At 39.8% G+C, this 25,622-nt stretch overlaps 1 protein-coding gene across 1 annotated transcript in view; it reads right to left on the reverse strand.

Moving 5' to 3' along the window:
* Positions 1–1,516: 1,516 nt before the first annotated feature.
* The window catches only part of atp2c1 (ATPase secretory pathway Ca2+ transporting 1), an 85,664-nt gene continuing 61,558 nt past the window's right edge, over positions 1,517–25,622 (reverse strand). Inside the window, exons 16-27 of the mRNA XM_078199766.1 lie at positions 23,997–24,101; positions 20,990–21,146; positions 17,623–17,793; positions 13,498–13,595; positions 11,890–11,940; positions 7,138–7,304; positions 5,439–5,507; positions 5,124–5,240; positions 3,804–3,951; positions 3,406–3,501; positions 2,826–2,967; positions 1,517–2,617 (exon numbers count right to left, since the gene is read on the reverse strand). Of these exons, the coding sequence (XP_078055892.1) occupies positions 2,499–2,617; positions 2,826–2,967; positions 3,406–3,501; positions 3,804–3,951; positions 5,124–5,240; positions 5,439–5,507; positions 7,138–7,304; positions 11,890–11,940; positions 13,498–13,595; positions 17,623–17,793; positions 20,990–21,146; positions 23,997–24,101 (1,440 nt within the window). The 3' untranslated portion in view covers positions 1,517–2,498. The remainder of the gene's footprint in view (positions 2,618–2,825; positions 2,968–3,405; positions 3,502–3,803; positions 3,952–5,123; positions 5,241–5,438; positions 5,508–7,137; positions 7,305–11,889; positions 11,941–13,497; positions 13,596–17,622; positions 17,794–20,989; positions 21,147–23,996; positions 24,102–25,622) is intronic.

Genomic DNA, 25,622 nt, shown 5'->3' on the forward strand with positions numbered 1-25,622 from the left:
ACCACTTGTAAATTCCCCCCTCCAAGTCAAACACCATCCTGACATGGAACTATATTGTCTCATTCCTTCATTGTCATTGGATCAAAACCCTGGAACACCCAGCCTAACAGCATGAAGGGTGCACCTACAACACCATGGTCTGCAGTTGTTCAAAGGTGGCTTATTAGCAGCTACTCAAGGGCAATTAGGGGTGGACAATAAAAGCTGCTTTGTCGCTAACGCCCACATCCCAAAAACAAATATATATAAGAAAGCAGTACAAGAATCAAAAGCTTTGGAACAATGCTCAGGTTTTCTGTTGCTAAGAAATCCACTTTTTGGTTATCTTCCCAAAAGACTGAACTTAGAATTCTAGACAGATAAAGTACAGTAGCAGGCTAAAAAGCCTACTGTGCCCATGTCAACACTTAGAAAGAGCCATTTAATTAATCCTAATGGCCCCTGCTCTTCCCCTAAACTATGTATTCAATTCCTTTATACCACACTTTCCAGCAGTGTGTTCCAAATAAGAACTCCCACCAAATAATTTCTTTGTCACTTACCCTTCCATTCTTTTACCAAGTATCTTCAAATCTGTGCACTCTGCTTACCAACCTTCCTGTCACTGGAAAGTTTTGCCTCATGTAACACATCAAAACTTTTCATCATTTTGAATATCTCCATTACATGTCCCTTAACTTCCTCTTCTCCAAGATGAACAACCTCAGCTTCTCTAGTCTAGTCAGTCACCCTGCTTCTTCTTCCTTGCTTGGCGATTTGGTCCTCCATCATAGAATCCCTACAGTGCAGAAGGAGGCTATTCGGCTCATTGAGTCTGCACCAACTCTCCGAAAGAGCATCTTACTCAGCCCTATCCTCGTAACCCCACGCATTTACTCCACCAAGCTCATTAAGCTGCACATCTTGGGACACTAAGGGACAATTTAGCATGGCCAATCCACCTAACCTGCACATCTTCGGACTGTGGGAGGAAACCAGAGCACCGGAGGAAATCCATGCAGACACGGGGAGAACGTGCAAACTCCGCAGTCACCCAAGGCCGGAATCGAACCCAGGTCCCTGACACTGAGGCAGCAGTGCGAACCACTATGCCGCTCTCCAAACCTGCTCTACTCAATGAGCAAACAAAGCTATCAATTGTGTATGTGGGTAAGGTGCTCACCCCACAGTTAGCCGGAAAAGATAGCTGGGTATGGTAGTAATATTTATATGATGTAGGGGATAAAAGCGCATTGAGGTAGCTTGTGTGGCCTCTGGGGGCAGAGTGGTACTTATTATTTTACTGTGCTACAATTGATAGCATTCATGAAAGTAAATTTAGCACAATGATCACAACATCGTGCAGTCTATTGCAGTATTATTTAACAGCCAAATTAATTAACAGCACTCAGATTGGAGGGAAGCTACCATGATTCAATGTTAGCCATGGTTTAGCATCAGAATTGAAACCAGGTTTCCACAGCTGAAAGATTGCAAAGTGGGATAAATGTCCCATCCCAAGAAAGGAGACAAGTCTTACAAAGATCATTTAATTACAAATTGTATTTTTCAAATACACTGTACAATTCCATCACAGATGTAGCCTGACAAATGGTGTCCATCGCTCAATACAAAAAAAAATCACCTACATTTCTGGTCTTCATTACATTTGCCAAATCTTAGCAAAAGCGACGATGTTTATATCGTCACTCTTTACACAATAGATGCATTCAATTACTAATGAGAATAAACATGTATTTAAAAAAAACAAAAATGCACACTCTGTATTTAGTGCAGTACAGGCTGTTATATCTGATCAATTCGATGCTCTGGCAAACACAGACTTCATTTGACACAAAACTGTACACATTTGCACTTTTTCTGTTAAAACACATATATACACTTGTGATACAGCCTTTAGATTGCAAACCATGGTTTCTATAGTGGTCAAGACCTTCAAAAGGTTTAAAAACAAGAACACAAAAGCACTTCAGCAATTTATTTTTTTAACATTATTTCATATTAAGAAAATAAAAGAGCTGCAGCCATCTTACTTTTGTGGCTTATATCGTGGAATAAATGGAATGCCCAATGCATATGAACACCTAATTTATGCTATTGAAATCCACACCACCAGATATAAAATAACATACAATTTATTGATAAATAATAGTGTTCAAATTAGGAAAAGAAAAGGCTTTCATTCTATCCAGTGTAATGCAGACTCTACACCACATCCATTTGCAGAGTCTTTCCTATACAGAAAGCAAAATATTATGTACACTGAAGCAGCGAATCACACTGTCTGCAGGGAAAAATTCCACATCTGGTTTGCATTGTGCTATCCCAACAGATGGAGATCAAGAGATAATTCATAGTCCTCATTTTCAACACATCTTTTAAGTCCTTTAAAATTACGAGTGCCATTATATGTCAATTTAAAGTTCAGCCTTCAAACACGTCGCCAGGTCATTATGTACCTAGTATCTTGTTCGATAAATTACAAGATGCAATATGCATCATACATCTAGAAAGGATTTACTTTGCTTTGGGCTTTTCTCTTTCCGTCTCTCCAGCCGCTTGATGATCTCAGAGACGATGCAAACTGAGGAAGTGAGTCCCAGCAGAAAAATAAGATCTAAAAGAGAAAAGTATGAAAGAGAATTACTTAAACCTACAAATTTCATTTAGCATTGTAGTAAAAATTTAGTAAAAATAAATTGGAGATTGGCAAATCACAACCAAGTCTGCTAAATACACAAATGGATGTATTATAATTGCGAGTACAATGAAAACGTCAAGAAACCGGCTGCGAAGTCTGCTCAAAACCAAGCGTAGTTTCTCACCTAGTATACTGAGGCTCTCTGTCTGGAAAACTTTCTGTAGCGGAGGGAAGTAAATAACCAGCAGCTGCCCCATGATGGAGCCAAGTACAGCATAACAAAACATTCGGTTACTGCACAGCCCAATTTCGAAGATGGATTTTGTCTGAAGGGAAGGGAAGAAGGGAGAAATTAAGAAAAGCATTTCCAGCCTTAACACAGTCGTCTTTTAATTAACTATACATATATTTAGCTCAATACTCAATATATATTGAACTACTGTCTTTATTAATGCCCATCAATGTATCCTGAAGATATCCGAGAGTTTGGAAACAGCGATGGGAGAAGTGTTTGGCACAGAAAACACAAGCTTCTCTTCAAGACAATTTTACCAACGGAAGAGATTGGTGCTAACTTCATAATGCTGGTTTTTTGGCTATGTTTCAGAGTTTAAATAAACATAGTTCATTAATGATTGATTGACACATTACGTAACTGTCCTCAAGCTTATTTGTATCGTGAAAGAAATAAAATTCCCTTTGATGTCTCACAGCCTGCCTGAACTAAATAAATATACTTTGGTTAAAAGACTTGCATTTCCTACCTGTGATCTGGAACTCCATGCATTGAACATGTCAAAGAAAACAAAGCAGGTAAAGGTCATTGTTGTGTCGCGTGGCGTTATTACATTATCCTGTAACTGAGAAACACAGATAACAAACACAAAACTCATTACCAGCACACTATTTTTAACGCTTATGTTAAAATTACATCCTCAAAACAAAATAATTCACCACATAGATCAAACTAACTCTTTAATACATGTTTCATGCTTTTTAAAATATCTTTGTTAAAAACGTAATTATGATTACCAATTTAGAGAAGCATCTAACCGGCTAGTAATTTTAAAATATTTTACACAGACAGGACAACTTTGCTCCCATGCTTTGACTAAGAAGAAAAGATAGACTTCACTGCTGCACTTGGCTAGCAGGTTCATACCTCCCTCCAGAAGACAAATAATGTCCCAGAAACAATAATCAGTGAAGAAACCAGAATCTTAACAATCAGACTGCGGGTCAGGATGCTGTCTTTTACATTTCTTGGAGGTTGTCTGATGACATCTTTATCCACGGGTTCCACCCCCAGGCTGGACGTAAAACAAAGCAAAGATAATTCGGAATGTTACTGCAATAACATGTTGATGCCTTGTAAGATTGAAGAGCTTATAGAGAGAACATTGGCACAAAGTCTGCTTTATTAAAAACATATACATTTGAAAAAACAGTTTTAATGTGCAGCAGGGGAACCAAATGCATGAAAGTCAATCAGATTTTCCCTTTTGATTGTTGTTTTCATATTGGAGGCAGTTTAATCTTAATTATCAGGTTAACCCCAAGAGTCTTGAGTCTGTAAATTATATAATTTTCTATGTTTCAAATCTATGCTTTTCTCCTTTTGTTAATTACCCCTGCAGCCCTCAAATAATTTCACCAAACATATTCAACTAAATTACATTCCGATATTTGGAAGCAGACACCTCACTATAAATCTGTGAAAATAAAATGTAGTACAGCACACAAAAAAAACATGAATTTACTTATAAACTTGGGGACGTTCCTATCACCTCTCCCCACCATGATCCACTTGCTCCTGATCTCCCCATGTCTTTTTTGCAGTTCAGTCTGCCTCACCATTGCAGTAGGTGCATGGAATAGGCAGAGGAAAGTATTTCAGAAATAAATAAATGAGAGAGGCTATATAAAGCTGAAAGAGTAGAGATAAAGGGCAGAAAAGAGAAGCGATGGAGGTTACAGAGGAGAGAGAAGAGGACAGGGAAGAAGAATGAAGAATTTGAGGGCAGTGAAAAGAGCAGTGATAATGTAGATAGCAGGCAAAAGAGAAATGAAGGAGCTCGAGGCAAGGCAAAGAGACATGGAACTGGTGAGGAAAATGCCTGACCAGCTCTGATTAACAAAGTCTAAACGACATTTATTTCAGCACAATGAATGGGGAAAGAGAAAAGACTCTTCACAGGATAGGACGAAAGTCCTATTGTGGCAGATGAACAAAAAGGAGAGGAAGACCTTACTGAGGCTGAAGAGAAGGACATACACTGTGGATCATGAAGTAAAGGAAGGGCTGTGCTTGAAAAGAGAGACTAGCTGTGGAGAATCTGATGGGATCAGACAGATGATTAGTGGCCTATTTCATAAATCCCTCATCCTACAACTAACCATGAACAAGGTCTTGGGTCAACCACTACATACAAACAGACAAGTAGACAGACATTTCATCCATAATCTAAACTTTTCCTTTTACCTCTGCGCTGGTGGCCCATCCATAATTATGTTAATCCACAAAATCTGCATGGCATTTAGTGGATTAGGAAAGTTCATCAATGTGGCGAGAGAAATCAATGTTAGAGCAGCTATACTCCTGGGGGAAAAAAATCAAATAGTGCAGAATTGCAGTGTAAGTTGATGTTTTATCATAGAATACGGAATTTTCAACATAACTTTAAGACTTTTTTTGCAATTAAATAATTAAAATATAATATTTTTATATTTAATTACGTTAAAAGTAAGCTCGTCAGTGACAAATTTCCTTCAGGTTATGGACTTGGGTTAAACTTACGTGCTAAGTTGGAACCTCACAAAATTTTTGATATTATTGTAAATCCCTTTACCCTCCTCAATTGCAGACCTGGAATAGAAAGTCTGACATTAATTAACATGGCTAACACACTAGACAACTTGTATTGACACACGTTAACCAAACGTGTTTTGTTCTACAAAGAGCTAACACAGAGAATCCAGATAATTACTATTCTGTAATTGAGCACAATATCATTCTGAGCTGTGCAATATTGATGAGTGGAATAACATTAGAACAGGAAGCAGCCATTTATCTCCTCACATCTGTTCCACCATTCAATAAGACCAGGGCTGATCCGTCACTAACTCCAACAACCACCTTTGCCCTTGTCCCTTAACTCCTTTGGTTAACAAACATCCTTCAATCTCAGACGTATGATTAACAATAGACCCAGCATCAATCATCATTTGTGGGGCAGAGGTCTGAACTTCTACCACCCCGCCTGTGTAGAATTGTTTCCTGATTTCACTCCTGAAAGTTTTGGTTCTAATTTTTAAACATGCATTGGCATAGAGGGACCAAAACAGATTGTTGATGATCTGGACACGTAAAAACTTGAAGTTTTCAACTATTTCTATTTTGTCCCCATTGTTGTAGACAGGGGCATGTCCTCCACCATGCTTCCTGAAGTCTATGACTATCTCCTTTGTTTTGTTGACATTAAACAATGTCCCATTTATGGTTTAAAAAAGCCAAAACGCGTGCGCAAATTTTGAATCTTTTTTTAAAGCAAACTGGCAGGTGAAAAGGCAGAAATAAAAGTTTGCAATTCTGTTCTGAAGTGTTTCAGCAGTCTTATCCTCTTTTCTTACAATAAGGCACATTATAGCTTATGATAAGGCATTCTAACCTGTATCTCAATTTCATGCAAGTGGTATATGACTAATGTACAGCACACACTCTAAGAATATAAAAAAAGACATTCAAAAAGATTTGTCAGGGGAGGGAGCTGGGAACTCAGGCCAATAAAAGCACACACCCACGTGTGCAGATGTCTGTAAACTTCAACACTACTTCAGCTATTGTGATATTACAGAACCCTGTAAATTATAAATTCTAACAAGGATCCTTTGTACTTTTTGGATATAATTGTTGGTGATTCTGATCCAGAAGGTGAGATTGAGGGTAGAGTACTAGATTGGATTGAGGATTGGCTGACTGACAGAAAGCAGAAGGTTGGGTAAATGGGTCCTTCTCTGGCGAATCATTAAATGGTTTCAAGAAGGAGATAGATATACTTCTGACTTTTAAAAAACAGGTTAAAGGGATATGGGAAAAAGGTGGGGAGGTGGATTTGAGACCAGAAAGAGATCAGCCATGATCTGATTGAGTGGTGGAGCAGGCTCGAAAGGCTGAAGTGCCTACTTCTACTCCTAATTACCATATTTCTGTTCTTCATGGTGATAAGGTACATAAGAAAAAGCTTCATTTTAACCAAACTGGAACTCAAAATACCTAGAAATACATAGGGATTGTTTGTAGTTTTGATGAAAGGTCATCAGCCTGAAATATTGACTGTTTCTCTCCATAGATGCTGCTTGACCTGCTAGGTTTTCCCAGCAATTCTTGTTCTTGATCTTATTTTAGGAAACATTTGCCTTTGGTTCGCATTGGTTTAATTGTGAAACATTCAGCACTCTATTGCTTAATGATTGGCAGGAATGAAAGCACAACTTACATTATTGTCTTAAAGTCATCATCTACAAGGATCATGTCTGCTGCCTCTTTGCAGACATCAGTCCCTGTCTGTCCCATCGCCACTCCAATATCAGCTGCCTTCAATGCAACTGCATCATTTACTCCATCCCCAGTCATCGCTACCACAGCACCATTGTTCTGTAAAGACTGGAATAAGGCAAATAGTAGATAAAGGCCAATGTTGTTTGGGTGCCATATCTGTTACAAAAATATCAGGGAAATCCAAGAAATTTGAATATTTTTTTGCTGGTAATGGCCTGGTCAGACATTTTAAACTGTGGGAATATGTGCGTAAAATAATTAAAGCAAGGACAGAGTGACTGTGTGAATCTAACTAGTACTTTTGATATGTTAATGAGCCTAGCAACACGACAAACAGATGGTTACCCAAGGCAATTTAGTAAGAATGGGTACAGAAGATGAACAGATCTGAATTGGTTGGTAGGATGTGTGAGGTGTGAAGGGAAGGTGTCATAGGAAAGGTGGATAAAACAAAGTCACGTTACTTTTAAATTCTAAAAGCTAACATAAAGAGATGAAGGTAATTAAGTTTGGGACAGTGCAGTTCAAAAGAAATTAGGTAAGATAAGGGAAATCAAAGGGAATAAATGTATGTAAGGACATACTGGATGCTATGTAGTAACTGCTTTTAGATCTCAAACAACTGCAGAAATAGTTGCTACGTTCCAGCAAGTAGAGTGTGAAGGAAGCCCGATTTGAAAAAGCAAACTGATTTGACTTTGATTTATTATCACATGTATTAGTATACAGTGAAAAGTATTGTTTCTGTGTGCTATACAAAGCATACCGTTCATAGAGAAGGGAAGGAGAGAGTGCAGAATGTAGTTTTACAGTCAGAGCTAGAGTGTAGAGAAAGCTCAACTTAATGCAAGGTAGGTCCATTCAAAAGTCTGATGGCAACAGGGAAGAAGCTGTTCTTGAGTTGGTTGGTACGTGACCTCAGACTTTTGTATCTTTTTCCCAAAGGAAGGAGGTGGAAGAGATCATGTCAGGGGTCCTTAATTATGCTGGCTGCATTTCCGAGGCAGCGGGAAGTATAGACAGAGTCAGTGGGTGGGATGCTGATTTGAGTGATGGACTGGGCTTCATTCACGATCTTTTGTAGTTTCTTGCGGTCTTGGACAGAACAGGAGCCATACCAAGCTGTGATACAACCAGAAAGAAGGCTTCCTATGGTGCATCTGTAAACATTGGTGCGAGTCATAGCTGACATGCCAAATTTCCTTAGCCTCCTGAGAAAGTAGAGGTGTTGGTGGGCTTTCTTAACAATAACGTTGGCATGGAGGACCAGGACTGGTTGTTGATGATCTGGAAACGTAAAAACTTGAAATTCTCGACCATTTCTACTTCGTCCCCATTAATGTAGACAGGGGCATGCCCTCCATTACACTTCCTGAAGTCGAGGACTATCTCCTTTGTTTTGTTGACATTGAGGGAGAGATTAATTGTCATCACACTAGTTGGCCAGATTCTCTATCTCTTTCCTGTACTCCGTCTCATCATTGTTTGATCCAACCCACTACGGTGATATCGTCAGCAAACTTGAAAATAGAGTTGGAGTGGAATTTGGCCGCACAGTCATAGGCTTATAAGTAGTATAGTAAGGGGCTGAGGACACAGCCTTATGGAGCACCGGTGTTGAGGATGATCATGGAGGAGGTGTTGTTGCCTATCCTTACTGATTGCGGTCTGTGGGTTCGCAAGTTCAGGATCCAGTCACAGAGGGAGGAGCCGAGACCCAGGCCACGGAGTTTGGAGATGAATTTCGTAGGAATAATGGTGTTGAAGGCTGAGCTGTATTCAATAAGTAGGAGTTTGACATAGGTGTCTTTGTTATCTAGGAATTCCAGGGTTGAGTGCAGGGCCAGGGAGATGGCATCTGCTGTGGACCTGTTGTGGCGGTAGGTGAACTATATTGGATCCAGGCAATCTTGGCAAACTGCTGGTTTACCTTAGAATCAACCCTAACACATGAAAACAGTGTGGCACAAGTTGTTGGATTCTTTTATAGGTCTTAAAATTTATAAGGTGTTCTGGAACAGATTGGGGAAAGTTAGCTCCGAAGGTAGTTAATTTAAGATTGTTTGGAACTGTTAGTGATATTGTGTAAAACTGCTGTGTATCTCAATACACTTAAAGTTTTAAAGTTTATTTATAGTCAAAAGTAGGTTTACATTAACACTGCAATGACGTTACTCTAGCGCCTGTTTGGGTACAGTGAGGGAGAAGTTAGCATGGCCAATGCATCTAACCAGCACGTCTTTGGACTGTGGGAGGAAACTGGAGCACCCGGAGGAAACCCACGCAGACATGAGGAGAGCGTGCAGACTCCACACAGATTGTGACCCAAGCCGGGAATTGAACCCCAGTCCCTGGCACTGTGAGGCAGCAGTGCTAACCACTTCAATTTTACTTTATGTTTTATTTCTTAATAAACATTTACGGGGATTTTCTGGCCTCCCTATGGCGGGTTTCCCACGACGGGAGGTGGTTTGCCCTTCGCCAGGATCTTCTGATCACGCCATTGTCACTGGAATTTTTCACTGACTGCAGCCCATGAAAAAGCCATGCCTGGGGAGCGTCATCAGCAGGACCAGAAGATACAGCTGGCATCAACAGCCGGCCATTTACTTTTATAAATTCATTACAAGGAGTCAGGGACATCATCTCTGGATTTCAAATCTCTCCCCACACAAATTGTAAACACAGTTGAGGGTAGTTGTTTCAGGTTTCCCTTCTGGATGTGAACAATTCAGCATTTACCATCAACCATGCCCTTAACTCTGCCCTTTGAGTTTTGTTGGGGCCATTCAAAACTTTATACTATGAGCACAGGGATAAATTACAGAATCTTCGTTACATATCAATATAGACAAAGCTAATCTGTTGTTGGAAGAATATTGGAACTATCATAGATATAGGAAAATTCACTAAAAATAATTATAGTTATGAACAAAGAAATGATAAATTAGGGCAATTTTTAATGGAATCCTGATGTTTAAGAGGTCAATCTAATGGAGATTTTCAAAATTATGAGAAGTTTTTAATTGTATTTGAGGAGTGGTGAATTGAAAGGGACTCAAATATAGGACTATCACCTGAGCAGTGAACAAGTTAGAAATCGTTTCAGAGAGGGTCATTATAATATTGAATGTGTGACCACATCTGGCTATTAAGGCAGAATTTGTAATGGGCGACATCATTTAAAAGGAAATTAGCTGCTTGGTGAAAATAAGGAACACAGGAAAAAGGGAAGACAGTAGATATTATCAAAAGAAGCTGCACAAACACAAATTTAATGGGCCAAGTCTCCTCTTCTTCTGTAACTACAATGAATAGGAACTCGATGGGGTCTTTTAAGAGACTTTTGGATGAGTACATGGGACTTAATAGGATTAAGGGTTATAGGTAAGCCTATATATAGGCCTAGGTAGGTAGGGACATGACCGGTGCAATTTGTGGGCCAAGGGCCTGTTAGTGCTGTCGTTTTTCTATGTTTCTATGAAGCTAAATACCACTCCACCACAATTCAGCCAAGATTTTGCGAAGTTGCTCTAAATTTGACATGTCTCAACGTATCATGCAATTTGGAATGAGACTAGTCCCATTAGATGGTTTATTCTAAATTTGCTGCCCTATTTTAATTAAATATGAATTTTCATGAAAGTATTTGCACCTCCCATGATCATTTGGCAGTTCAATTTGAATTCAGCAGAAGACAGGTAAAATATGTGAAGTTTTCTACCTGGATAAATCAGATCAGGAGGCAGTCAGAAGAAATTAGGAAAGAGATTTGAAAGAAAATCTATCAGCTGACCTCAAACTGAAAGGCAAATTATCGGCACTTAAAATAATGAACTTTATGTTGATACTACAAATAACCAATTTGATTTGTTGACAATTATCCTCTAACTTCATATCATTTAAGTGAAGGGTGATTTCATTAAAGCATGCAGACAGATCTAAAAACTGGAATGCAAACTTGGGATTTTTTCCTCTGGAGCGTAGAAGGCTGAGGGGGTGATCTTATAGAGGTCTATAAAATAATGTGGGCATAGATCAGCTAGATAGGCAATATCTTTTCCCAGAGGTAGGGTAGTCTAAAACTAGAAGGCATAGGTGAGGGGGGAGAGATACAAAAAGGTCCAGAGGGTCAATTTTTTCACACACAGGATGGTGAGTGTCTGGAACAAGCTGCCACAGGGAGTAGTAGAGGCGGGTACAATTTTGTCTTTTAAAAAGCATTTAGACAGTTACATGGGTAAGATGGGTATAGAGGGATATGGGCCAAATATGGACAATAGAGACTAGCTTAGGGGTTTAAAAAAAGACGGCATGGACAAGTTGGGCCAAAGGGCCTGTTTCCATGCTGTAAACCACTTCGACTCTAAACTTATTTTCTAACAGGCCTCAAATTTGTACCATACACATGCATACTGAGAGAAATTGTAAATTTTAGGTTGTTAGTGGTAATTAGTAGTGGTAATTGGTTATCTGGCTTGAAGGGCACCACTCCCCGTGAGGCATGGGGTAAGGGAAGGAGGCAGCCCTCCACAAAGTAGGCTAAACTGATAGAAATATGGATTATGAAGTAAATTAACTCAAACTATAGTGTAATTTACTGAGCTTTCTTTACAGACCAAGAACAGTTGTAGAGGGAAACTGTTATAATACAAAGGAAGAAAATGGCAGAAAATAACTCCAAAGCTACCTTTATAATCTTGAGCTTGTGTCTTGGACTCGATCTGTAAAACACTGCAATCTGTGAAAACAGAGTTGAATTAAGTCATTTAAAAGAAAAATCTCACATATAAAAACAGTATCAAGTCTAACATTATCACTTAAAGATAGGTAAACATGACAGTCACTTAAAATAGACAATCACCAGGGGAATTACTTCTTTCCATTATCTGTTCTGCAAACAAATACATATTTTCTAAAATAAACATTCCCCCATAGCAGGATATAGTAACAGAGAGATTAAGACTTCATGTCACTGAAAGTAATCTTTCTAGCAATTCGCCCAGACGAATATATTTGATAGATAGTTTTTTTTTTGGTCATGATCCAATTGGTGGTTTTAAGTAGCCATGTTGATTTTTTTTTAAACCGCCCCTCACGTATACAAATTCACATCAGTACTTGTTATAGAACTGTGAAAATGCAAGTATTACATTTGATGTTCTTGGGAAGACCACATGCACTGACCATTCCCAGTTACCCTTAGAATGTGACGATGGCTTCTTCTTGAATAACAATTATTTTACAACCAAATGACTTAGCTAGGCTGCTTCAGAGGGCATTGGAAATCAACCACATTGTGTAGGTGAGATCAGGTAAGGGTAATGGGTTCTCTGCTCTTAAGAACATTAGTGAACAAGTTGGGTTTTTACAACAATCCTGCAGCTTTCATGGTGCCAGTCCCTAAATTACCTATCTGGTGAATTCAACTTTACTTTGTCATAGTGGAATTTTAATTCATTAATCCATATCATAAATAATAATAATACATGGCCATACCCATTTTTACACTTATAGTACCGCACCTCTTTGCACTTCGCAAAGTTGAGTTCTCTGCTCAAATGCATGGACAGAGCAACTAATTGACTACTAACATAATTGTAAAGGCCATGTGTCAAATCATTATGAACTGAAGGTTGTGTTGCACCAGTTCTCATTCTAATTTGATTGGGGAAGCCCAAGCAGCAAGATGTTATGGTCACTTGCCAAAAATCAAATGCCGCACATACAGGTGACTTCAAACACCAGTAATATTTTGCCTTGTTGCATCAGCATGGGCAAACACTGCATCACACAACAGGAAAAACTACAGTGGAATGGAATCTATGGTCCTCAGGTTCCGTCATGTTCAGCAATTAAACAGAGTTTTATTACTCTATTCCATCAGTTCCATGTACTATCATGGACTGTTAATGGGGTTTACTGCAACTTATGCAAATATTAATAAGTTTAATACAAAGCGTTTATTTTTTTGGCTACGGAACAATTTAGTTGAGTTCTGTTAATCTAGACAAACAATTTGAGGCCAAATGTAATTGTTTCTCCAAATACTCTTAAACCCAACCATGTAAAGCCCAATGGAGCCAAGGGATAGATTCCTCGTGAGTCTGTAAATGTTCAGAAGCTGAAATCATTGCGACACTGCTACACTATTCCCCTCTGGCGAAGATCCAGTTCTATTATACCTTATTTTCTCTTCCACAAACAAGTGTATCAATTTTTCTTTACTGAGCCTCAAATTAATAATCATCCATGTCTTGGTAAAAAAAGGTTTCACTTTTCATCAGATATAGCATACCTTCTGGACTATTTGTGAAAGCTGTTGAATATCCAGTGAATCTATTTCTTCTCCTGAGAGTGTTTGGGATCCTTTGGAATACAGGCCCAAACGGGTGGCTGTATACAAGTAAAACATTTTTTTTTAAAAAGTGAATGTACATGAAGTATTCACTATTATCCAGTTTAAGCATTGTACAAATTAAATGTATATATCCAATATCAAAGTATTACAAATATCCTGTACTTCATCTTAAAATCAAATGAAGAATAAAACTAAACCAACATTTGTTTACCTCCACTTATTCTATGGCTAATTGTTAATATTTTGGTCAGTAAATTTACTGAATGATCCTCATCAGCAGTACAGGAAAATGTTTCCAGGAGATTTTACATTGCTGTTTGGACTAGCCACAGAAATGGACTTAGTAAAATGGTCGGTCAGTTTAACTTCCATGTTTAATAACCTTCTCAAATTATTTTAATTTTGCTTTTATTCCCTGAACCGTAAAGGACGTACAAATATTCCTGGTTCACTAACTTAATTGATTGCCAGTACTACCTGCACACAACCTTGGCAAACTCAACTGGTTTCCTCAAATCCCCTCTCAGCTTCAACATGGAAAATAGGTGCAGCAGTGGCCATTCGGCCCTTCAAACTTGCACCACCATTCAATATGATCATAGCTGATCATGCACTCTCAGTATCCCACTCCCGCTTTTTCTCCATATCCCTTGATCCCTTTAGCCAGAAGGGCCACGTCCAGCTCCTTCTTGAACATATCTAACGAACTGACCCCAACAGAGAATTTTACGGGTTCACAACTCTCCTCATCTCAGTCCTGAATGGTTTACCCCTTATTCTTAGACTGTGATCCCTAGTTCTGGACTTGCCCAACATCGGGAACATTCTTCCCGCATCGAGCCTGTCCAATCCCATCAGGATTTTATATGTTTCTATGAGATCCCCTCTCATTCTTCTAAATTCCAGTGAGTACAAACCCAGTCAATCCAGTCTTTCTTCATATGTCAGTGCTGCCGTTCCGGGAATTAGTCTGGTGAAGCTTCGCTGGACTCCCTCAATAGCAAGAATGTCCTTCCTCAGACTCGAGTGTCTGAATGTACCACAGTTGCTCTGTATTTTCTATTTCACCAGAGATGATGCATTACGCACCTGCCTTTTGGAATTATTTTCCAATACCTCCTTATCTAGGTCACCTTGTTTCCTGCCTTCAAAAGTCTTGCAAATACTCCATTTTGACCTTGTCTCCCAATTTTTTTTCCCGCCTTTTTAAGTGCTAAGAGAGACTTTCTTTAAAATGACAGTTGTTGGCTTATTTGCAAGTGTATTCAATAAATAGCACTACTTGGAATTCCCACCTTACTTTAATCAAAGCATCAACCCATCTCCCCCCCTCTCTTAGCCCAATGTTTACCTAATTCTTAGCCTCCATTAGGATGGATTTTTCGTGCATGATAACATATCAACAGCAAGTCAAATTTATCTGTTAGAACTCCTGCATTTCTGAAGTTAAACTAAAAGGGGTTTACATCAAAAGGCACTTCAGTCACTGTTCTACCTCATCCTGTTTCTCTGCCCCACTCCACTGCCATGTTTAAATACAAAACTGATACTGTTGTCTCAAAGTAAATATCAGAACTCTTGATACAGAGAGTGATAAACTACTGCAAAATAATCTCCATGTTCGGAGAAAAGAATGCAGATTACAAGGATGTAAGCGTTCAGGAAACAGTGAGACAAACAAATCTGTAATCTCTATGTTAAAATATCCAATTTCTACCACTGGGTGTCTCTGTTGGGAACTGAGTATACCATTTGCTCCCAAATATCACAGTAGGTGCCGGGGAAACAGGATAAATAACAGGGAAATTGAAAAGCTAAATAAAGCAAATAGAAGAATAAAGAAAGTAAACAGAAATGTCACAAAAAATTAAAATGAGAATAATGACTGTGCAGATTACAGCAACTTGCTTTAATGTAGTAAAATTATGGAAAAGATGCTATCGTGCTTCACACAACACCCGAGTGAAGTGAAGACTTTTCAATTTATCAAAGGGAGGGGGGTTAACTGAGTCCGATAGTATTAGATACTACAAGCTCCTGGAGTTTGACGGACTGCCTTTAGGGGTAAAGAGTCAAAGAGGTTTACAGCATGGAAACAGGCCCTTCGGCCCAACTTGTCCATGCCGCCCTTTTTTTTTTAAAGGGTAGGAGAGAAATTTTCCAGAATGTCTTTCCTAATTTGGTGCAAGGTTCGTTCTCTCTCCCAGGAGATTGCATGACTACAGATTGCAGGTTGATGCCCTTCATACATGCTTAAAGGGCAAATATTTCTCATTACATGGGCAGATAACACTACTTTAAAAAAGCTAACATATTATTCATTATTAACATTTCTGCCTATATTCAGAATTGTTCCTGTATTCCCCAAAAGTTTCAAGTCGGTTTAATTAGTGAATAATAACTACCAAGCAGATTCGAGGTTTGATCCACAGTCTGTAGAAGGTCCAGCTTGATTCTGGACTTGCATTGTTTAGAGATACATTGGGCCCAATTTTACCATTTTCATTCTAAGTGCTGAATCTGGGCGTAATGTAGATCCGACTTGGAAATCTGCTCTCAGGCGCCCCCATACGCACTCAGCCTGAAAAAAAATCACAGGTCCCATTCGCGCTGGGGGCGGGGCTTAGCGTGGCTGAAATGATCGGAGCTCTGAACTGCACATGCACAGTTAGAAAAAACTTTGAAAAAGCGCACCTGTGTCAGATCGCTCCCGGGCCGCAGAAAGCGGAGAAAGCGGCCCGGGAGCGAAAAGCGGGTGCGATGGCCCCCACGCACAACTGTCCCGCTTATCCACCCCCCCAACTACCCACACACATCACTGTCCCCCTTATCAACCCCACCCCGGTACCCAGATCAATTGCGACCCCCTGACCCCTTCTCCCCACCGATTGCCCGCAGAGTGGCACCTGCCCCCCCCCGCCCCCCCCACCAGAGATCCATCTGCTCCCCCCCCACACAATTGTCATTGCACCCATTACGGGCGTGAAGCAGATCGCCGCCATTCCCGGGTTTCGGTAAAGTGGCAATCTGCGTGGACGCGGGCGCAGATCGCGTTAATGGCCTCACACCCAACTTTACCACGTTTTCGTGCGCAATGGTAAAATCAGGCCCATTGTGTAGAAAGTCCATAGAGCAATAGTCCTGTCCACATTGCTTTATGCATGCAAGACTTGGGACTGGGTACCCGCATCATGCCAAGAATCTCAACCACTTCACTTGAACTACCTTTGGAAGCTTCTGGAGATTAGATGGCAGGAATAAAAATAGCAGACACTGAGGCCCTCAGCCAAGTTGCATGCCAAGCATCCACACCACATTGAGACAGTCACAACCCAGTCGGGCGGGTCATATAGCCAGAATGCCCAACACTCGCTTACCAAAGTGAATCTTCCATAGAGAGCTTGAGTCTGGGGTGTGCTCTTATGGTGGTTAAAGGAAGCGCTACAAGGACAATCTGAAGACTTCACTTTGATCCCTGGGAGAAGCTTATCCAGGAACATTGCACTTGGCGCAATCAAATAAAAAATGTTATGGCCTCTTTGGAGAGCATATGCATATCAGAGGCAAAGAGAAAACGCAAGAATAATTGTCCAAAACTCAATTGCGTGTTGTATCCTGTCCTTTTGTAGCAGAACATTCTAGGTGCAAATGGGCCTTAGCATCTACCAGTGGACCCACCAGTATCCTACTACATACCCTAGATAAAGAATATGGTTGGCTTCACCTTGAAAAACAAACAAGATTTTAGTGTCTTTACCCACCAGGGAAGCTGAAACTTGCTGTTTTAAAAAAATGTACATCTATGAGGAAGAACATAACAGAATAATGTGCAATCCCATTTCCATACTGTTTCCTAAGGAAATTAACTTAGACTGCCAATTTGCAGTAATACAATATGTCACCTGCAGGAAAATTCTGGTCGGGATATAACAATGTGGATGAAATTGAAAATTAATAGGGACTTGTTAAAACAGGAAACATAATCATTGTGTTAAGGTGCATCTTTCAGAACACTCCCTTCCAACTGTAATTTTTGGTACCAACAATGAACCAGTGGATTACCGATAGCAACTGCTGTCTCCTGTGAATCTCCAGTGACCATTTTGATTACAACTCCTGTGTTGATCAGTGTGGCAACTGCTTCTTTTACACCTGACTTTGGTGGATCGATCATTCCCACTAGCCCCAGGAATGAGAGTTGTCCAAGTTCAGGTCCGGATGCCAAAGCGAGAACTGGATGGAGAGAATGTCAAACACAAATTGCTAACTGCCACATTCGATATAGATTGTCAAGACAAATTTATGCATCATCGCGGAATAACAATGACTCTCTCAAATATAAACGTGCTTGTACTGGTCGTATATAGATTAGAACTAGTCTTATAACACTGTCCCCTCTTGCCACGGTAACAGCATGAGTACTTTTGCCACAGACGTAATTTGGTTCACATCCCTGCAAAGGCACAGCATTATTATAGACACACATAGTTATTGCTTCAAGAATTATGAAAACTAAGGAGTTAGGTAATATATGTTTCTTACTCTGCATATTTATACATCAACATTATCTGAAACTGTTCTAAAAGCTGTAACAATTCTTAAATAAATGACCTAATCACATCAGGTACATGTAATTATTAAAAACATTAACAGATTATTTGTAACAATGTACATTTTTAATAGATCAACTTCTTCACTTGCTGATTTATTTCCTCTTTTCTCTCTCTAAAATGTTTATAGTTCCACAGTGATCTGATCATCTTTTGGCATGTTGCCTGACAGAGCATATTAGCGGCCTATCCAATTTCAGATATAATACCTGACATCCACATACACACGCTTCCAACAGGAATCACTAGGTAGAAATCAGAATTAAGAAATCAGACTGATTTTGCCCTCTTTAGCCCCAGTGACATGAGCAACTTGAGTGCCATTTTAGCTGCCATGGCTGAGATAAGCTTATTCTGCATAGACCAAGAATCAGCTGTTGAACATCTTCAACTCATTTATTTTAATTTAGTTGTTAGAAATGTGTTAAAAAAATGATTGGTGTCTAGGTTTTTTTTTAAAATTTAGTTTCTCTGCAGTGTCTTTATGGTAGAAAAATTGCCCCAGACATTTCAAAGAAGCTCAATAGACGTCAAACCAAAAGTGATGACATTAGGAATGGTGACCAAAACATTGGTTAAGAGACTAGTGTAAAGAAGGAAAGAATAGTGAAGAGACAGAGGTTTTAAGTTCAGGAAGGGCATTCTAAAGAATGTAGCCTAAATGGTTGAGGATATTGCCATCAATTGTGAGGCAAAGAGAGGGAGTGTACACAAAGGGTGAGAGCTGGTTATAGGACTGAATGAGGTTATAGAGATAGGAAAAGGCAAGGCCATGAAGGAATTTAAACACAAGGATACAAATTTAAACTGGGCTGATCAGTAGTCAAATAAAAGCAATGGGTGAGTAGGATAGCTACAGATAAAACACAGGCAGCAGTTTTGAATGGGCTTAAAAGTTGATGGGATGGGAGACTGCCAAGGATAACATTTGAATGGATGAGTCTGGAGGTGAAAGTTGTGGATGAGGGTTTCAGCAGCAGATGGTCCGAGGATGTGATGGAAATGGATGACATGATGACCGTGGAACTAGATGGTGTTTGTGATCGAGAAGATACAGGATTGGAAATCCATCACAGGATCAAATAGGACATTAAGGTTATAAGCAGCGTAGTTCAACATTTAACAGTGATCAGAAAGGGGATAGAATCAGTAATGGCGGAAGCAATCGGACTGATGTTTAACTGGAAGAAACTGCAGTACATTCAAGGGGGCGGTACGGTGGTTAGCACTGCTGCCTCACAGCGCCAGGGACCCGGGTTCAATTCCCGGCTTGGGTCACTGTCTGTATGGAGTTTGCACATTTTTCCTATGTCTGCTGGGTTTCCTCCGGGTGTTCCGGTTTCCTCCCACATTCGGAAGACGTGCTGGTTAGATGCATTGGCTGTGCTAAATTCTCCCTCAGTGTACCCGAACAGGCGCCGGAGTGTGACAACTAGGGGATTTTCACAGTAATTTCATTGCAGTATTAATTTACGCCTACTTGTGACTCTAATAAATAAACTTTAAAACTTTAAACTTTGATGTCGAGGGTGTGTGTCAAGAGATATGATGGATAAGTACAGCTGGGTGTCAATGGCAGCTTTGTGGAAGCTGGGCAGAATGGCTTTGAATGTTGTTGCCAATAAACAGCATGTAGGTGAGGAAGAGGAGGTAACCAAGGATAGATTCTTGGGAGGCTCAAGATGTTGAAGAAAGCAGAAAGAGAAGGCGTTGCTGGTGATACTGTGGCTATGATTAGGTAGGTAAGAGTGTATCAAGTGACAACAATAGCAGCTTAAGAGAAATTGGATTAAGTGGCAGGATCATGACTAGGGCAGAGGTCAGGGGAGGATTGCCTTGGTAAGTAAATGAGCAGGACCAACTGAACAGATGGTCCCAATCACAGTGAGAGAGAGATCCAGGAACTCTGTGTTCATTGTGAGAGGCGAGGGTGGAGGGACACGTGAGAAGGGACAGAAAAATAGCTGTGGCTTATCTAAACTGTCCAATATGATCCTGGACCAATAAACAGTTTTGACAGAGGATAGTGTATTAAACATTTCATCTCAAATAAAAAAATTAAAATGAATTATTACTGCCCTTGTCTCTAGAGGTTTGGGAGAAAATGCTGCAAAATGGGGCCACAGAAAATCTTTTAAATGATATTTCAGGTCATTTAAGCGTTCTTGTGTAACGGCTTTTAAGGTTACATAAGAATCAAATCACCAGATCTACACATTGCTTGAGACATTTTTTTGAGCTTTACAAAAGCAATTTGTTTCTTAATTCCATTCCTTTCCTGCAGCATGGAAATATGCTGCTGTGCTCTATTCTATATCCAACAGTGGCTGCAAAAGATTTGGGACCAATATTCCATTCTTGACAAGTGTGCTGAATTAGGAACAGAGGGGTGCAGGTTTTACCGCTGAAGCAATTTAAACATGCACGATAGTACACAGTCTGCCTAGAACCGCAACACTTAATGCAAGCCATGCTGATGACAGAAATTAGGTCAGAAGGTAAGGGCAGTCCTAAAATTCTTAGGTATCAGATATCTTTCTGGGTATGTGTTTGCTCTTTGACCTTGACCAAGCAGAACATTTATCTGACAATGTATTGTTCTTATTCTGCTTTCCCCATTCATGCTCAGTAAAATCTCACTCCTTTGATTTAATGTCAATAGCTTTGAGAACATCAGTTACAAGAGATAAATCTAAATTTTTCAACCTTAAAATACATAAATTGTTTAAGTGTATGGATGCAACGTCAAGCTGAAAGAGAGAGTTAGGCACAGAAGGTTTACTCTGAATAATACACGTTTCCTACTTTTAAAAAATTACCTCGGAGTCCAGCAGTGCCCATGTAAGTTTTCTCCTGATGATACAACTCCTTTTGTTGTTGGGTGAGTGGCAGAGTTTGCGAGCGGCTGTTGTAGCTCGAACAAAATTGAATTACATGTTCATAAGCCCCTTTCATAAAATAGATCTCTTCTTTATCCTAAACAGAAAGAAATTTGTGAATGTACAGCTACGGCACACATACAGCTAAGTGTGACACACTTTATAATTAGTTTCAGCAACTTCATTGAAGTGTACATCACACTTTTCGGTTATTACCTAAAATAAACATTAATTCTCAATGTCACTATGAGCTAAACAACCAACCTAACTCAGCCAGATTTTGTATGCTTGAGTGCTTACAGCAGTCTTAAAAAGTAACTTTACTTCAACAGTCAAGTGTTTAAAAAATGACAATTGAAAATACCTTTGTTGACATGCTGCTTGAGTCATGAAACAACGTGCTATACTTCAGTCAATATGCAAATCCTAAAAACCACAAACACATTTCCTCCTTCCTATGGTGACAGGTTGCAAGGTGTGTGCGTGTTCCTTCTTGGAAGAGATTGGACACTTACCACCTGCCACAGGGTCCCAGAGGTCAGGAAACGCAGCCACTGCTGAAGATGACAATGACTTTTCACAGCACTCATTGTGAACCTGATGGAGCAGATTCCCAGCCATCCAAGCAAATGTTTGGCCTTTCTTCTCCCGCTTGTGGCCTCTCTCTCTTGCCCCACTTCACAATCAGCCACCTCCTCCTTCCCAACCCCCCAATCTCCACAATTGGCACCCTCCCACAACTCGCTTTGCTATCAATCTCCCCTGCTCGTCTAAATGCAATCTCCAGCTCGCCCCATCATCTACTTCACCCTACTCCCTCCAATCCCAAACTGTGCTAGGATCCACTCCATGCACCACCCCCAACAATTCCCAATCTCCCTGTGATCAACATCACCCCAATGCTCTAACCGCCAATTCTTTGACTGCCGTTGATCACCCCAAGGATCTTTTGCCTATAGTTTTTCTGCCAATCTGGACAAATGGGGGCAGGAAACGGAAATAGGAATCATAACTAGGTCTCTGCAATTATATTCAAGACCAAAATCTCCTGTAAGTGGTAACTGCAACTTCAGTTCCTCTGATTTAATGTTAATAGTTTGTTTCCAATTAGTACTGCTGTCAAAGTTTGCCTCATACAATTCTGGCGATTTGAGATTGAGTCTAAAATGTGATAAATTTTGATGAACCCCCCAAAAAATGCAGAACTTGGAGCACCAGAAATAAAGGGAGGAGAAGAGCGATATTCAGCTTCAGCCATTACACGCAATGAAAGCTGATCCTTCACAGAAACTACAGACCAAGGAAATTATTTCCTTGTATTTCTGCCCAAGCTTATTTTATTGCTGAATACAAGGAAATAATTTTAAAATTATGCTAAAAGGCCAGGTTATAGAGTGCACTAAACTATATGAGCATATACCACATAAGTAGATCTATATTGTTATTGGAATAAAGATTTTTAAAAGAAATCAAGCCCTGCAGCGTTTTCACTGAGAATTACATTATAGCTGCAAATGACTTGATTCATTGCCCACTCCTTTCACGGGTAATGGAGAAACAATGATCCTGGTTTGCAATAAAACAATTCCACTCCAAAATTGAAACCTGCAGTATTGAATCCAAACAATATTTACATCATTTCCAATATTTTTTATGCTCAAATCCTATCTGTTCCACTATCACTTTGAAAATTCTTATCACACTATTGCACCTCAAAATCCAAAACTACAAATAAGGCAATGCATCATTAAATACAACACTTTGAAAAAGATCTTCCCAATTTAGTTTCTTAAAGCAGGGAGAAACCTTTCTTTTTCATCAGCTAGGTGGGGAGTGGGAAATGGGAAATGTTTTTAGGTGTCAGCAGTGATACCATGGAGTCACAATATTTTGGGATCAAGAGCCCACTCCAGAACCTGAGCACATAATTTTGGCTGGCACTGATATTTTGAGGGAGTGCTGCACTGTCATAGTTTTCAGATGAGATACAAAAGATGCCTTGGTACTAATCAAAACAATGCAGTGGAGATTTTCTGGTGTCGCGACATTTACCCTTCAACCAACTCCACCAAACAGTTCACATGATTGTTAATTCATGGTTATTTGCAGAACCATCTTGTGCACAAGCTGGTTGCTGTTTTACCTACATTATCACATTTACCTACATATGACACTTTACAAGTATTTAAATGGCTAACATGCACTCGAGAACAGGCTGTGCTGTCAAAAACGTTACATAAATTTAAGCTCTTTCTTTATATTTGTTTGTCTTCTCTCTACAATCCTAATTAATTACTATAGAGTTTTACAGAATAAAATCCAAAAACATAATAAAAAAGCAAGTACAAACCACAGGATTACTACAATGTGTATTTTTCCCTGTTCATGGGATGTGGGCATTGCTGGCTGGGCCAACATTTATTGCCCATCCTGAGTCAATCACATTGATGTGGATATGGAGTCATATGTAGGCCAGACCAGGTAAGGATGACAGGTTTCCTTCCCTAAAGGGCATTCGTGAACCAGTCTTTATGACAATCGGCAATGGTTTCATGATCATCATTACACTTTTAATTCCAGATTTTTATTCAATTCAAATTTCACCATCTGCCATGGTGGGATTCGAACCCAGGGCATTACCCCGGGTCTCTGCTGTGCTAGTCCAGCAACAATACCCTTTGCTACTGTCTACAAATGAGACTCTTTTGTGAGGTAGATGGGGAAAGTATTGCTATTTACATAAAGCATAATAGTTAAAACAAGTCATCCTCGACCCCGAGGGACTGCCAAAGAAGAGTAGTTAAAATTAATTTGACCACTGGATGGAAGTCTAAACCATGAAACAACAGGCATTATGGCTGCCTCCATAATAGAATGTTGAATAGACTGATTCTTTAGTTAGTACAATGGTTTGATTGAGTGTTGTCTGGAATAAAGTATGTTTAACCTGCTGAACTCTGTGAACACACTTGACAGCCATCCATTTCTGTTCTGAGGTAAACGGATGTTCAGCTCGTCTCACATAATCTTGTTTGAGACCTTCCAGACCCATCTAAGAGGAAAAAAAAACAAGACAATCACTTAAGTACTTTTTTCTAGGTACATAAGCATAACTGTACAAGCACCTTTGAATCATAATGATAATGAAGTTGCTGTTCACTTCCAGCATTCTCTATTTTTATTTAAGATTTATCTCCGAGCGAATTAAGTGAATTAAAACAGAGATATGAATAATGAGACAAATTGTGCAACGTACAATTCACAACCTGGTAGAGTCAATAAATTTGGCTCAAATCAATCCACGCTTCCTTGCTCATTGTACCATGAAAAAATTGAAAAACATTATTCACTTGTCCTTGTGTATTTAGTTTAATTTAGTAAATGGTCTAATCATTTTAAAATACAATACAGAAGGAGAGCATTCGACTCATTGTGCCTGAACCGCTCTTTGGAACAGCTATCTAATTAGTCCCACTTCCCTGTTCTTTCCCCAGAGTCCTGTGAATGTTTTCCCTTCAAATATTTATCCAATTTATTTTCAACATTTCTATTGAATCTGATTTCACTGACTTTCAGGCAATGATCTCCAGACCACAATGCACTGCCAAAAAGAAGTTTCCTCAAGTCACATCTGGCTCTTTTATCAATTACATTAAGAGTCATGATCTACAGAGCTATGGATCAAGTACAGCGAGGTGAATTAGGCTAGACAGCTCTTCAATAACTAACACAGGCATGATGGGCCAAGTGGTTTCATTTTGCAAACATTTTCTATGATTTGTACCATCAATCTAAGTTCTCTGAACACTTCTACTAAACGTCCCCTTAACTTTCTCTACTCCAAAAAGAGCAATATTAGGTTTTCTAGTCACTCCATGTAACAGATGTCCTACATCCCTGATACCATTCTTTTCTGCACCATCTCTAAGAATCATCACACTTCCTACCGTGCCGCCCTACTAGGGCGGCACGGTAGCACAGTGGTTAGCACTGCTGCTTCACAGCTCCAGGGTCCCGGGTTCGATTCCCGGCTCGGGTCACTGTCTGTGTGGAGTTTGCACATTCTCCTCGTGTCTGCGTGAGTTTCCTCCGGTTTCCTCCCACAGTCCAAAGATGTGTGGGTTAGGTTGATTGGCCAGGTTAAAAAAATTGCCCCTTAGAGTCCTGGGATGCGCAGGTTAGAGGGGTTAGTGGGTAAAATATGTGGGGGTAGGGCCTGGGTGGGATTGTGGTCGGTGCAGACTCGATGGGCCGAATGGCCTCCTTCTGCACTGTAGGGTTTCTATGATTCTAGAGTGTGCTACCCAAAACTGAACACAATACTCCAGCTGAAGGCTAACCAGTGTTTTATAAAGATCTAATATTATCTCCATGCTTTGTAGCTTATGCCTCTATTAATAATAATAATTATTAATAAAGCCAAGGACCCACTATGATCTCTGCCCCTTAGAAAACTTGGATCCTTGAAGCCTGTGACTCTTTAATCAATCCCATGGATTTTAACACTGCAAATATTATATGGTACCTTGTGAAATTGCTGAGCCACCTGTGCGCACACTTGGACACCGGATAA

The sequence above is a fragment of the Mustelus asterias genome, chromosome 2 (genome assembly GCF_964213995.1).
Source record: "Mustelus asterias chromosome 2, sMusAst1.hap1.1, whole genome shotgun sequence".
Taxonomy (NCBI): Eukaryota; Metazoa; Chordata; class Chondrichthyes; order Carcharhiniformes; family Triakidae; genus Mustelus; species Mustelus asterias.